The following is a 13,894-nucleotide window of genomic DNA, read 5'->3' as shown; positions in this document are numbered from 1 at the left end:
TGATTTGTCAGGAAATTAGTATGAATAATAAATAATAGATAATAATAATCTTACTTCTGTTTCAGGTGCTCCAGCAGTGTACCCGTCCAATAAGACCTTAACTGCAGTAGCTGATCAGGAGTTGACCATCTCAGTTGAATTCTGCGCCAACCCTGCCGCTGATAGAACCATCTGGCTTACAGATCGTGTACTGCTGAGACCAGGCGATGCCACTGCCACCTTAATTGCTCATGATATAACGGTGAGTATATTGCTCTTTATTTATAAACCTGGTATATGTTCATTATAGATCCTTGTATTGCATGTCATCATAATCATATTCTAAAGGCTAAACCTTGAGGCCGCAGCCATAGATGTCTATCTTGAGCCAGCCTTTACAATTGAGTATAGGTCTTGCAGTTCATCGTCAGAATCAAGACACTCTGGGTCGTCTTCTTTTCCTTTCAATTCTTCCTTCAGTGATGTTACGAAGGAACTTCTCATGCCGCAGAATGTGACCAATAAATTTTATTTCCAGTTTCTCAATTTCACTTTGCAGGCCTCGTTTTTTTCCTCTCTCTAAGGACTTCGGTATTGCTCATCATTTCAGCCCAACTTAACCTCTGCATTCTTCTCCAGATCCACGTTTCATTTGCCTCAAGACTTCTCTTTTTTCCGGCTCTTCTAATGTACAGCTTTGGCAACCAAACAGAAGCACAAAGGATTTTGCAAAGCCCCTCCGAGTTTGAACACCTGTCGGCCAGCAGAAGCTTTTTACCTTGGAAAGCCCTCTTTGCCACTGCTAACCTTTTCGTGACTTATAATACGCTCCGATTATCGCTCGTGACTAAGGTTCGGAAGTAACCAAACCGTTTCACTTGTTCTTCAATTTTATCAGGTCCAATTTTGATGTGTGTTATAGGCGTCATCCTGAATTTACATATTGTTATGGTTTTCCTTGAAGGCACCAGACCAAGTGGCTGAACAACAAGTAGATGGTTAGACCAAGCAAAGAAGATCACCGGTCTACCTCTTCACAATATCTTAAGAAGAGCTGAAGACGCTCAGCATGGAAAAATCTCGTTAAGGATGCAGTTACTAACGAAGTGAAGAAATGATGTCACGACGCTCAGAAATGAGTAAACCGACTGATGATGATGATGGTTTTCCTTGCATTAATTTTGAGGTTCCACTTTTCATCACTAATAGACAGTGTTGCTCTGAAACAACATTCCCAAATTTCTGTACATAATGTAAATAAATGTATGTCAACACATCAGAGCATTCAGAGATTCCACTTGATGTAAGAAATATCCTTTGAAAAAGTTTCCTTGAAAATGTAGGTGTCTGCCAATTAAAGGGTTGTTTCTGCTAGTATGTTCTTCATTTCCCTGTTACTACTAGTATGGCAATATCATCAGCAAATCTTTATGACGACGATGGACATATTACAGAGATAAAGAGAGAGTGGACATCGTTGCCTACCTCCTCTTCTTATTTTGACATTTATCATTGTCCCATTGATTTGAATATCAGTGTTCTGCATTCTGTACGCATTTAGTATGAGGCGTCTATCCTTCCAATCAATTCCTGCATTTTTCCATGGTAAGCAAAAGATGTATCAAGCCGACTCGATCAAAACCTTTCTCTAAATCTATGAAGGTCACATGTACTTTCCTAATATTCTCAACTCTGAAGTGTTAATTGAACGTAGGGAATCAATTCTAGCACTAAGCATTGTGTGTAACATCGTGAAACATGGCATGAAAGTATTTCCCAGAAAGTTTGAAATTTTTCAATCCCGTGGAAAAGTGGGAAAATTCCCAGCAGGTTTCAGATCAAGGGAGCTGTAATCTTCCAGTCTGTAGTTACTGAGTTCGAGTCACACCGACACACAGTGGTCGAATTGACTTTCAAGCTCAATGAACTTCAGAAAACGGTTAATGGAATCTTTGACGACTCTAAATAAATGTCTAGAATTATCCCAAATTTGAGGGCTGAGGGGCGGGGTTACAATGAATGTACAGGTACATTGAAGGAAGAAAGACGTGGGGAAGACCAAGTAGGCAAGCTTCCCGGGAATTTTACCCAATCATATGTCCACGAATGTGTCGCCAATTCATTACGCCCCAGTTCAAAGCAGAATACAATGGAACCTCCTTTGTTACTGAGCACACTAATGTTAACATTATGTTTTGTAAAAATTCCATCTAACAAAGGACGAAATCGCCAAGGTCTAGAGCAACGTTTTATTAAATGTACCACTGGCCTTCAACGAAAGCACATTTTATACGTGTAAATTAAGTGGCTAGAAATGTCATTGAAAATAGGTACTTTGAATACATCACGTTACATTTCTCACCGATGCATTTAGTTTGCACGAATCGTTTGTATAAAATAATAAGCTTTCCAGTGTTCACTCTACAAGCCTCTGTGAAATAACTATTCTCTACATTCAACCACATTTTCCTCTCGATAAAATTCTACATCTCTTATTGCAAAATAATTAACAACAGAGTCTAACCATCGTCTCATTCGTGTCCCTCTACGTCTCCTGCCCTCCGTGGTTGAGTTAATTACTTTCGTAAATAACTCTTCTTCCATTTGCCTCCCGTGCCATTATTTCACCACTGAAACCAGTTTATGCGTACATTTTGAGCACCCTCCTCACATTGTTTTCACCTCTTTTCTTAGCAGCGATCATTCTCGCAACTGTTACTTCTAACTTATGAAAAAAGTATCCTGAGTTCACCATATTTTCACTCCCGTACAGGTGAAACTTCTGAAAACAGACCGAGGTAAATGTAGTTTCGTCCAGGTGCTCCCTTGTTTCTTATAGAACCTTGCTGATTGCAACTGCCAGCTCACCACATTAGATTTTCTGCACCTCTAAAGAATGCTACCATATCGGGAGAATAACTTAGTAATTAGTGATCCACCTGCTCTACCCTCCTACTCCCTACCGGGCATTCAATTCTCTTGGATTTCTATCTCTTAAAGATACTAATTTTCATAATCATAATCACTGCATCTCGTTTCAAATTCCAAGATATTATATTGCCCCTGATGTTTATGTAACTCTTTAAACACAAGCGTTGCATCCATGAACTTCAACTAATTAATACTTCTCAATAATCACCAAATCGTTCTATCTTATTACATCTCCACCCAAATGAATCCCTCTCTCTCTCCGTACATTTTAGTCAAGGATCCCTGCAAACTACGAAACCCACGTGACGGCCCTTTTGTACCAAGGGACCGCTGCTCAATCCGCAGATCTGCAGATTACGAAGGGACTCATGGTCTGTGGGACGAATCCTATCGGCCGTTATTCTTGGATTTTCTAGACCGCAGCCGCCATTTCAATATCAGATATCTCCTCTATTATAATCACGAAGGCTGAGTGAACACAAAGCCTTCCACAATACTCTAATCGCAATTAGCTTTGTAGGATTGTCTAACCACTGTGACTACTTTGAACCAAGCTCTCATTCTATCATCACTTCTCACTGCGGTCCGTTTGTGAACATAAATTCCCTAGATTACCCTTTATAACCTTCCACTTACTCCCACAATATCTCAGTGCGGTTGTTAGCATTGGTTCCAATTCCTTTCGTAGTTTTTTTTTTTTCAATTAATTGACATATACTTAAAATCTGACAGGTCCTGTGCGCTTTCAAACTGTACTGTCTTTCATCAGCATTTCTTGACATAAAAGCGGTATGATGAGTAATACAGTCACGATATACGCCTATTTAATAGTAATGAAAGAACTCATATCAATATTGGACACCACGTTACGGAAGAAATCATAATACAAAAATATTCGCACTTATATATTTTCTCCGCATAGAATTTTGGTCAATGATCTCAGCAACTTTCTGCTTTGCTGACCTCCAAGCGGCATGATATCCTACAGAGTCTATTATTCAGAACATTTTATTTATACCTCACTTAATACATGAAAGTAGTTTAAGAAATCCACTACCTCGATCTACTTTAAGATAAACAAAAGTTTTACTAATTAGTACTTAAGTGGCGATCATTGCGAAATTGTTTAACAATAAGTTATAATATTCACAATTTATTTTCATGTGCTCTTATGATTATTTATTTATATATTTATTTATTTACCGGGTGAGTTGGCCGTGCGTTGCAGGGCGCGCTGCCGTGAGCTTGCTTCCGGGAGATACTGGGTTCGAATCCCACTGTCAGCAGCCCTGAAGATGGTTTTTCGTGGTTTCCCATTTTCACACCAGGTAAATGCTGCGGCTGCACCTTAATTTAGGCCACGGCCACTGCCTTCCAACTCGAATGCCTTTTCTATCTCATTGTCGGCATAAAACCTATCTGTGTCGGTGCGACGTAAAGCCACTAGCAATTTTTTATTTATTTATGTAATTTATTTATTTATCTAATCTGACTCAAATTGGGTTTGTCTAAGGACTCAGAATAATTATGGATTTTCCTTTTCACATACTATGTATTCTAGCCTATCTTCCATGACGTAATTCATACGAATCTTTTCAAATAATACTTAATTATATTATTTACAATATTTACTAGATCTCCTTTTTTTATTTGTAATACTGACACACCATAACATAAACTTTATGCATTTTTCCCTCCTGGACCCAAAAGAATAGGCCAGTCACTTTATTCAGTTCTTGTTTATCTAAGAAGAAGGGTATAGTTGGCTGGTAGTAAGCTCACCGGACAAAAAAATTAAGTCACCCCAGTGCTCACGCACAGATAGCTCAGCAAATGAGTCCTGTGCTCAACTACACGCGCAGTGCCTCTACGTGAGCATAAGGTAGTAGTGATCAGTAAGATATTGATGTTTCAAGCGGACAGTTTACGTAACCATGGGTAGTAGAGTGGCCGTGCCCATGGTCATACAGTGCGTGAAGTTCCTGGACTTGTTGGTGTTTCACAGCGTGTCTACAAGCAGTGGTGTACTATACGTGGCCGAGAAACATGACGTCAGAAGTGTGGTCGTAAAGAGATCCTGACCGAGAAGAACCAGAGACGGGTTTCTCGGCTTGTGAATCAAAATCTCTTCCAAACTATCAAATCCAGAGTCGGGGATGCATGATATTAAATGATGCCTGTAATGATTTCTCAGGTCTGACTAATTTTTTGTCCGGTAAGCTTATATTTTACCTCCTAGTCAGCTTCTCCCTTTGGTGCGCTTGAGGTCTCAGAACGAATGTATGATCGATTATTTGTCTCACCTTTACTTGTCCATTGATGGCTATGATGTTTGAAGATCCCATTATCGGCCAAACAATGAAAATTTCATAGACATGTAATCATCTACAACAAAGAGCACTCGCCGAATGCAGTTGCTCTGTAAACCTACAATATGTATTGGAAGTGGTATTCGAATAACAGAGAACTAAGTAAAGTATTAGGTACGCTTATCAATTTGAAGTATGCATAGTTAAAACTGCACTAATGTTCAAACGAAAGTATACAAGAATTTATTTCTACATTAGATTATAGGAGCAGTTATAACCAGCCCACAATTTCTTCATTCTTAAGAATAGTACGAATATTCAAAGGCAATATTTAAGGACTAAAACTCTGGTCTATCGGTAATGAGGAAACAAATTTTGGGTTTAGAGGAAGTACTTCCAAAAGTTTAAAATGTCATCTCAAGAAAATTACAAAATCTATTCAAATTCAAGTTCTTTAAATTGTTTTCTCAAGAAAATATGTCAATCATTAAAAGACATTCGTTAAAGAACGGTGTGCAGGAGAATATAATCTACTATACAAATTAATAATATTTTTGTAACAAATTGTTTTAAGTCGCACCGACACAGATAGGTCTTATAGCGACGATGGGATAAGAAATGTCTGGGAGAGGGAATGACGCGGCCGCGGCCTTAATTAAGATAGAGCCACCAGTTTGCCTGGCGTATTAATGGGAAACCACGGAAAACCATACTCGGAGTTGCCGACAATCGGGTTCGACCCCACTATCTCCCGAATGCAGATTCACATTTGCGCGCCCCTAACCGCACGGACAACTCGCCCGGTCATAATAATAATAATAATAATAATAATAATAATAATAATAATAATAAAGCCTGAAGCCATGGGCGAGTTGGCCGTGCGGTTAGGGGCGCGCAGCTGTGAGCTTGTATCTGGGAGATAGTGGTTTCGAACCCCACTGTCGGCAGCCCTAAAGATGGTTTCCCGTGGTTTCTCATTTTCACACCAGGCTGTAACTTAATGAAGGCCACAGCCGCTTCCTTCACACTCCTAGGCTTTTCCTATCCTTTCGTCGCCATAAGGCCTATCTGTGTTGGTGCGACGTAAAGCCAATTGCAAAAAAAACCTCAGAAACCTTGATCATTGGAGGCAGGTTACTAACTAAAAATTTAGAAAAACAAGGACCGAAAATCCTTAGAAACATCTTTGGCCCAGTATGCATACAGGGAGTGTGAATGGAAAGGAGGTCTCCAGAATTATACCAGGATTCTGAGAAAATATCAGCCACTACTAGAAAAAGTCGAATGAAATTGTATGGCTATATTCAAAGAATGGACAGTGACAAAATTACTCAAAATATTTTTAATTATGCCTCCTCACTAAAAGTCAAAAATGATTGGACGATGGAAATTGAAAAAGGCCTTCAAGAAATCAGCCTAACAGGTAAAATTATATGGGACAGGCCTAGCTTTAGAACGTTGGTGAACAAACATCATTTTGCTGGAAAACTAAGATGAGAACCACGACTGTATGGACGGATGAACTGAAGAAAAACCATACCGAGATTCTGGGAAGAGGAGAAGGAAAATTATTCTGCTAAGTAAGTTCAATCTCGCTCCATAGTTGGACATAACGTTGCGAAAACAAAATATTAGTCTTACATCCCACTAACTACCTTTACAGTTTTCGGAGACATACGAATGAATTCCGACTAAATCACATGCCCCAACACATCCAATATCTAATTGTTGCTTCGTCCAACTGGAAAGTTTACTTTCAAACTAAGAATATTGAATTCCCACCCATTTAAAACATACACATGGACTGAGCGTTATTAGATTTTTAAAAATCTAAGTTTGCAATAGGTCTAAAATGACCATCGTGGTTTGAAAGCCTTAAATTTGCTCAGCAAAAGTAATCCCTTGTTTATTAGCTGTAGCAGAGGAAACTCATTATAACTTGACCCACAACAGCGTTACATGTAAAATTATTCTCACTCGCGCCACAGCACAGTAAATTTAGAACAACATAGTTGGGAAAGTTGAGCGCCTGGAAGTCTTATAAGCAGCTTCACAAAGAAGCCACATAAACTGCCTACATGATAGAAATCAAGGCGTACAGTCTATTCAGTTCGTTCGGTCACTCCATTTGCATTTCTCTTCCAACTTTATCTGGAAGTCACTTGGTTGTGACTTTGGCTGAGATCTCATTACTTTTAAAACGAATCTAAATGCAAATTGAGTTAGCCAATACTTTACTGAGAAACTCAATACCCTCACTGCACTCGGCGTAACGAAATATTCACCTTACTCTGCATACTGAAAGACTTGAGCCAACTGAAGATAGTGCAAAGATCTTTGCCTTTGCAAAGAAGTCATATTTAAATTAATATTTATTTGCTAGAGGCTTTACGTCCCACCGACACAGATAACTCTCATGGCGACGATAGGATAGGAAAAGCCTAGGAGTTGCGAAAAAGCGGCCGTGGCCTTAATTAAGGTACGACTCCAGCATGTGCCTGAAATGATCCTTACCATTAGGCTGTAATAGGTTAGAAAGCAAACTTATTGAAATACGTAGCAAGTGTTATGCATACCGCTCTACGCTGTTGTAGGGAGCGCTGCATAAAACGTAGGGGTTCGTAATTAGCCGTGCCCCTTACGTTTACACTAACTTACAGCACATTCATTGAGCGGGCTATGCGATATTTCCTGCTCACTTAAATGACATCGCATTCCAACGTGTTAGAGCCTAAATATTTTGTCTCTAGTTATCACGTATTACGAACGCATATAGAGAGCCAAGTATTACAGTTTTTTTGCCCAAAATAATTAAAATTTGGTCTACGCACATCGACACAGAAAAGTCTTATAAAGGCGATGGGATAAAAAAAGGCCGGGAGTCACACGAAAACGACAGTGGCCTTAATTAAGGTACAGCGCCAGCATTTGCTTGGCGCGAGAATAGGAAACCATGGAAAACCGTCTTCAGGGCCGCCGACAGATGGGTTCGCATCATACTTCAAATTTCAGAATTAAAATGTTCTTAAGAAGAGAAATTTATTCACTTCGAGCATTGATACATGAAGTTTTGAACACTTTCGTCTGGAGCGTGGCATTGTACAGAAGTGAAACATGGACGATAACTAGCTCAGAAAGAAAGAAAATATAAGGTTTTGAAATGTGGTGTTAAAAACATGCTACAGGTGAGATCAAGAGATCGAATCAGGAATGAATGTGACGATAAGAAGTGATAGAATAATAGAACACATCTAAAGACATTCAGGACTTGTTCAGTTGGTTTTTGGAGAAGTATGGGCGAAAAAATGGTAGGGGTAGACAAAAGTATGAATATTTCCAGCAGTTACGTAGAAATGAAAAGATTAGAGTATGGTGTGGAATCGAGAGCTGCATCAAACCAGTCTATGGACTGATGACCCGAACAGAAACATCAAGGATGTTCTATACAAGTACAAACGTGCTCACGTCAAGAGCATTCCACTCTCTCGAAAATCAATGCCAGTAAACATTTTGTTTGTTGTATTTTTTATTTCATTTTCTCTGTTCTTTTTATAGATTTATTTTATTTTCATGAAGAGGATTATCTAATGCTTTTATGTATTTCGAAAATTAGGAAATTAGGAAAAGAATATAAAACATTATAATGCATTACTTGTTTATCACAAAAGTGCATTGTAAAAATCACAAAAGCAAATTCTACGCGACCTAAGTACCCATAAATGCAGCTATTATAAGCAACACACATCTTTATCCGCAGGGCTTTACAAGCTGTCATGTAGACTCTGTTCGTAACAATGAGTTAGATCCTTCGTGAGAATAATCTACCATGGGTACAAAATGAATAATTAATTGGAAATTCTCAGCTTCGGAATATAATTTTCGGGATTTCAGCCTTTCAGTTCCAAGCATCCTGCAGTACCCCTTATAAAAGCCAGCCAGCATTTAGGGTATTCCCGTAGAATAGTGGCCACGATTCTGGCTAAAGTTCGAGTCCCCATAAAGTAATTTCTTATTGAATTTCAATTTTCTTTTTATTGGCCAAATAGTCAGAATTCTGGCCTTTGATCCAGCTGGTGTCGGGTTAAATTCGTGGCCGGGCCGGGCATTTTAACCTTAATTTGCTAATTCTTCTGGCGTGGGGGCTAGGTGTGCTTGCCGTCTACTAGAAAAAGACCTGTGTCATGTCTCTCCGAAGTCCATACGTCATTACTCTTGCTGTTTGTTTCTTTCTTTCTTTCTTCGTTGTGCCCAATTAAAGAGCGTGTTTGAACTTGTAAACTTGGTCGGACTTCTTCTTAATGGACACATGCTGGTTAGTACCACTCCTCATAAATAGGTCAAATCACTCGTCTTGATATGCCAGCCGCAGTCATATTATTTTGCCTGCTCTGAACATTTAATACCGATACATAATAACTGATTCATTCGTTATAGTTTATAAAACTTCTTTCCATATAATATTCTCTGTGCTTTGACCATTCGGCCGTATCTGGGACTTAACATTTCCAAACGACCTTGCTCCAGATAGTGCAACATACAATTGGCCATGGCGGAAGACTGCTTCGGGTAAGTAGACCACCAGCTAAGCTTTATTAATGGTCATACAGGAAGCTACCATCCCGTCTGTACGTACGTAGACTGTTTTCTCCTTACAGCATGTAAGTTATTAGGAACGTTCTGCCATCTGTTGAGCATATTCAGAAGCTGGAGAAGGTCAGAGAATCAAAGAGAATAATATTCTTCCATCATCAGAGGAAGTGTATACTCTCTGCTTCATGCAATGACATTACTAAGCAAGAAAGTCGCACAATATCAGAAGGTTAATGAAAGTGTTAGTCGCTTAGCAACCTGCTAAGGACAGAATGTATTGCGGGATAGAGTAAACCTTCGCCTGCAATTATTGGAGTGATCATTTTATGTTTTGGGGTCGTATGATTGCTCAATGTAGGCAGAACTTAGAGGGCTATACTGTCTCATGATTCACCGGCAGGTCATTCCGGAGGGAATAAAACACAAATGAACACAATCGGTCCAGTAGAACAGACGGATGGATTTGCCAAATCTGTTCCAGTAAAGTTTTAATATATAGATTATTATTATTATTATTATTATTATTATTATTATTATTATTATTATTATGGATACATATTTGGCTGGGGTTCTATCTGGAATTAGCGTAAGCAGGCAAGCAGATTACGTCATATGGATGGAAGAATGATGCCATTTTGGTAGACGGAAAGGCATGTTTTTCGAAGATGTTCATCTAAGACGTATTGGACCTATAAGGAGAAGCTGTAGACAAAGCAATAGCAAATAATTTTAACGGAAAAACATTAATTGGAATTCTGAACATTGCGGTAGGAAGAGACATTTATTTATTTATTTCTATTTATAGGAACTCTGTATCTCCCCTGTGTCTGGAGTCAAAGGATGAATTTATTACCTTTACCCACTGCATGTCGTAAAAAGCTACTAAGAGGGGAGGAGCCAAGGAATCTGTATTCAATATCACGTCTTTTGACCACAAAAATATATCCATGATTCTATGTTTTTCCGTGTCGCGGAGAAATATATATACATATATTATTATTATTATTATTATTATTATTATTATTATATCGGACTCTTTTTAATTCGAATTCCAAAGGGAATCATGAAAAACGAATTATCCAAATTTTTAATTAACCAAGAATGATTCTTTTAAAGAAAAATATAGTACAGTAGTATACAAATACTTCAAATTTCATAAATTTATTGTAATGAATAATTATTACAGTGTTATGCATTGTACTACACCCTAACAGCTGTTATGTTGTCTTGTAATCTAGATGGAAGTATTCACACGAAATTATACTGTATAAACAAACAGAAAAAACAGTATTTACGCACAATTCAGCTCATGTAACAACGCACTAATTTGATTGTTCACTTAAAAAATAAGCGAGTGATTTTTGTTCGTTTGCATTTGTTTAGTTTTACATGATAAACAAAATCTCCAGTTCAATTTAAAGCTTGAAGCCCACCATCATAAACATTTTACCGAGCTTCAATGAATCATCTTAAATTTTCTGTCATTTGGAAATCATCAGATGTCTGTGGAGGCTTCTCTATGACATCATGACGCTCTACTTTTCATTAGTGGATGGACTGCAATTGCACTTCTTGCAGAATCTTGTCTCCCGTCAGTTCTCCACATACTTCAACAGCTAAATATACGTCATAAATGACATTAGTCACTACTTCTTGCCATCACTCAGGTTCCACGTCCATTTCAACTTCTTCTGGAACAATTTCTGCTTCGGTTTCATTATTTTTGAAACCTGCTTTAGGCAAAATCTTTGCGGTTTTGGTCACGTTCCAAGCTTGATGACTTCGTTATCGGAGAATGGGAGGATTTCCATTGGCCAAGTGCGGATGCTACACTCATTGGCAGTCGTAGAGATAAAGGTTAAGTCTGTTAACAATAGCGATTACCTGTCAATAACTAGGGAGCTACAATAGAAATGGAGAATTATTGGGAAAATTGGTTTACAAGCCAGTGTTCTGTTGCTTTACGCCGCACCGACACAGACAGATCTTACGGCGACGATGGGACAGGGAAGAGCTAGGAGTGGGAAGGAAGTGGCCGTGGCCTTAATTAAGGTACAGTCTCAGCATTTACCTGGTGTAAAAATGGGAAACCATGGATAACCATCTTCAGGGCTGCCGACAGTGGGGTTCAAACCTACTATCTCCCGAATACTGGATACTGACCGTACTTAAGCGACTGTACAGTGTTCTTATTAAACTTACTAAAACAATATTAACAAGTATATGTTGAGCTACGCTGATTTTAGTATTTTTTGTAGGGATATGAGTATTTGTTGTAAGCGTAAATATTTACCATTCATATTATTATGTTTGGTTTACTTTTCACGTATTTAACCATTTTTGAGTGGAATTTAACTTCTGAGTCAAAAGGCTTAGATGATTATAAAAAACGAGATGACCCTACAGATATCCAAATGAAAATATATTTGTTTTGTTTATTGGTATTGTTAACAAGTATGTTATCGCATAAAACTTCTTCACCTAATCATATTCCTTAATACAGGTTTAAAAGTGCGCTATTCCTTACGATTGGTATATTATTCAATAACAGGGGAATTTAATTCAACCTCATTTCACCCCTTAAACGATGAAGAATGAGTTATGTTAAAAAGAATACTGGTGTTAGTGATTATGACAATTGGGGGTGACACCGTTACAAAAGTAACTTGTGATAACATTCAGACTTCGAGTTATCCAAATTATAGTTTCGAAAATTCGAAATAAATACGACTTTCTCTATTGATTAGAGTAGGAATATCTAGGTGAATAAATTTTATTCGAATGATCCAATTTTCGAATTATACAGTTTAGAATTAACCAGAGTCCACTGGATGATTATTATCCTCCAAACTATTTCTCTACAAACAAACACCAATGCCACTCTAGGGTTGTTGGCCAGAAATAACACCAAATTTTATGATACATTTCATAATATTGTTAATTTATAATGACTGACCAAACACTCTCTTGTTACAGAACGGTAGTTCCCCTCATTGCCACCAGGCAGCTCTGACGATAAGGACAGTACGCCACGCGGACGCTGGAGAGTACGTATTTCTGGTGAAGTCTCCGAAAGGTCTTGCAGAAGGTAGCGTGATGGTAAACGTCACCACAGCTAGCGGTTTCTCCGTCACCGCCACTGGAGGTCAGCACCTGAAGCCGGCCGCCATTTTGTACACGACCACCATTTTAAGTTTCCTAGCTGTGTACCAAAGAAGCTTATTTGTGTTCGGTGTGTTTGTGTAAAGTCACGTGAATTGTATGTAAAATTTAAAGATGTATTAATTGGATATTAAGACAGAAATTTATAAATATTTGTAATATAAAAGTATATACTGGATTGCAGGTTGTAATATGTTATATTGATGGTAAAGCCTAACAATAAAACACATATATATTTTCGTATATTTAGTTTCCATTATCAATTTCACAAGGGTTGGAATATTTTGTGATGATATCTTTTGAGGGTAGTATTTCTTTCAGAGTTTTCTAAGTGGATTTCGACAGGAACGAGCTGAATGTCTTCCTCCCAGTGGCGTACGCTGGGATCAAGACGTGCGCTATAACTAAAGTTAAGTTACTCCTTTTCGATGGTTGGTTTAGTGAAGGTGAAGCCTTAAGTGTTTAGAGCTGCAGCCAATAGCCAACGGAGAAGCCTGCTGTGATGTCAATGCTGCTTCATTTCACAAGCTACAGCCCTAGCCTCTGCTACTGTCAATACTCAGCATCAGGCAAGTGGGGACGGTAGCCTAGGGTATAGCAACTTAAAGTTCGGCTTTGTGGCTAAATTAGTAGAAGGTTTGCCTTTGGTCCGATGGCCCGAGTTCAATTCTCAGAATTACCACCTACTCTCGTACTCTCAATTCCTCTGGCTTGGGGACTGGATGTTTATGGTGTCTTCGCCATTCATTTCATCCTCATTAGGTCACCGCCAAGCCTACACAGATGTCATGCTCCATTATTATTATTATTATTATTATTATTATTATTATTATTATTATTATTATTATTATTATTATTATTAAACTAAAATGTTGAGCTTTGCAGCGTTAGCAACGGTCATAAACATCGTTAGCTGGTTTATT

The 13,894-nt window shown here is 38.3% G+C and overlaps 1 protein-coding gene across 1 annotated transcript in view; it reads left to right on the top strand.

Moving 5' to 3' along the window:
- The window catches only part of LOC136885413 (roundabout homolog 3), a 301,768-nt gene extending 288,622 nt beyond the window's left edge, over positions 1 to 13,146 (top strand). The window contains exons 8-9 of the mRNA XM_068230336.1: positions 66 to 241; positions 12,786 to 13,146. Coding sequence (XP_068086437.1) covers positions 66 to 241; positions 12,786 to 13,055 — 446 coding nt within the window. The 3' untranslated portion in view covers positions 13,056 to 13,146. The remainder of the gene's footprint in view (positions 1 to 65; positions 242 to 12,785) is intronic.
- Positions 13,147 to 13,894: the final 748 nt, after the last annotated feature.

This window comes from Anabrus simplex, chromosome 14 (genome assembly GCF_040414725.1).
Source record: "Anabrus simplex isolate iqAnaSimp1 chromosome 14, ASM4041472v1, whole genome shotgun sequence".
Classification (NCBI taxonomy): Eukaryota; Metazoa; Arthropoda; class Insecta; order Orthoptera; family Tettigoniidae; genus Anabrus; species Anabrus simplex.
Note: the sequence above shows the minus strand (reverse complement) of the source record. Positions and strands in the feature narration are given on the sequence as shown.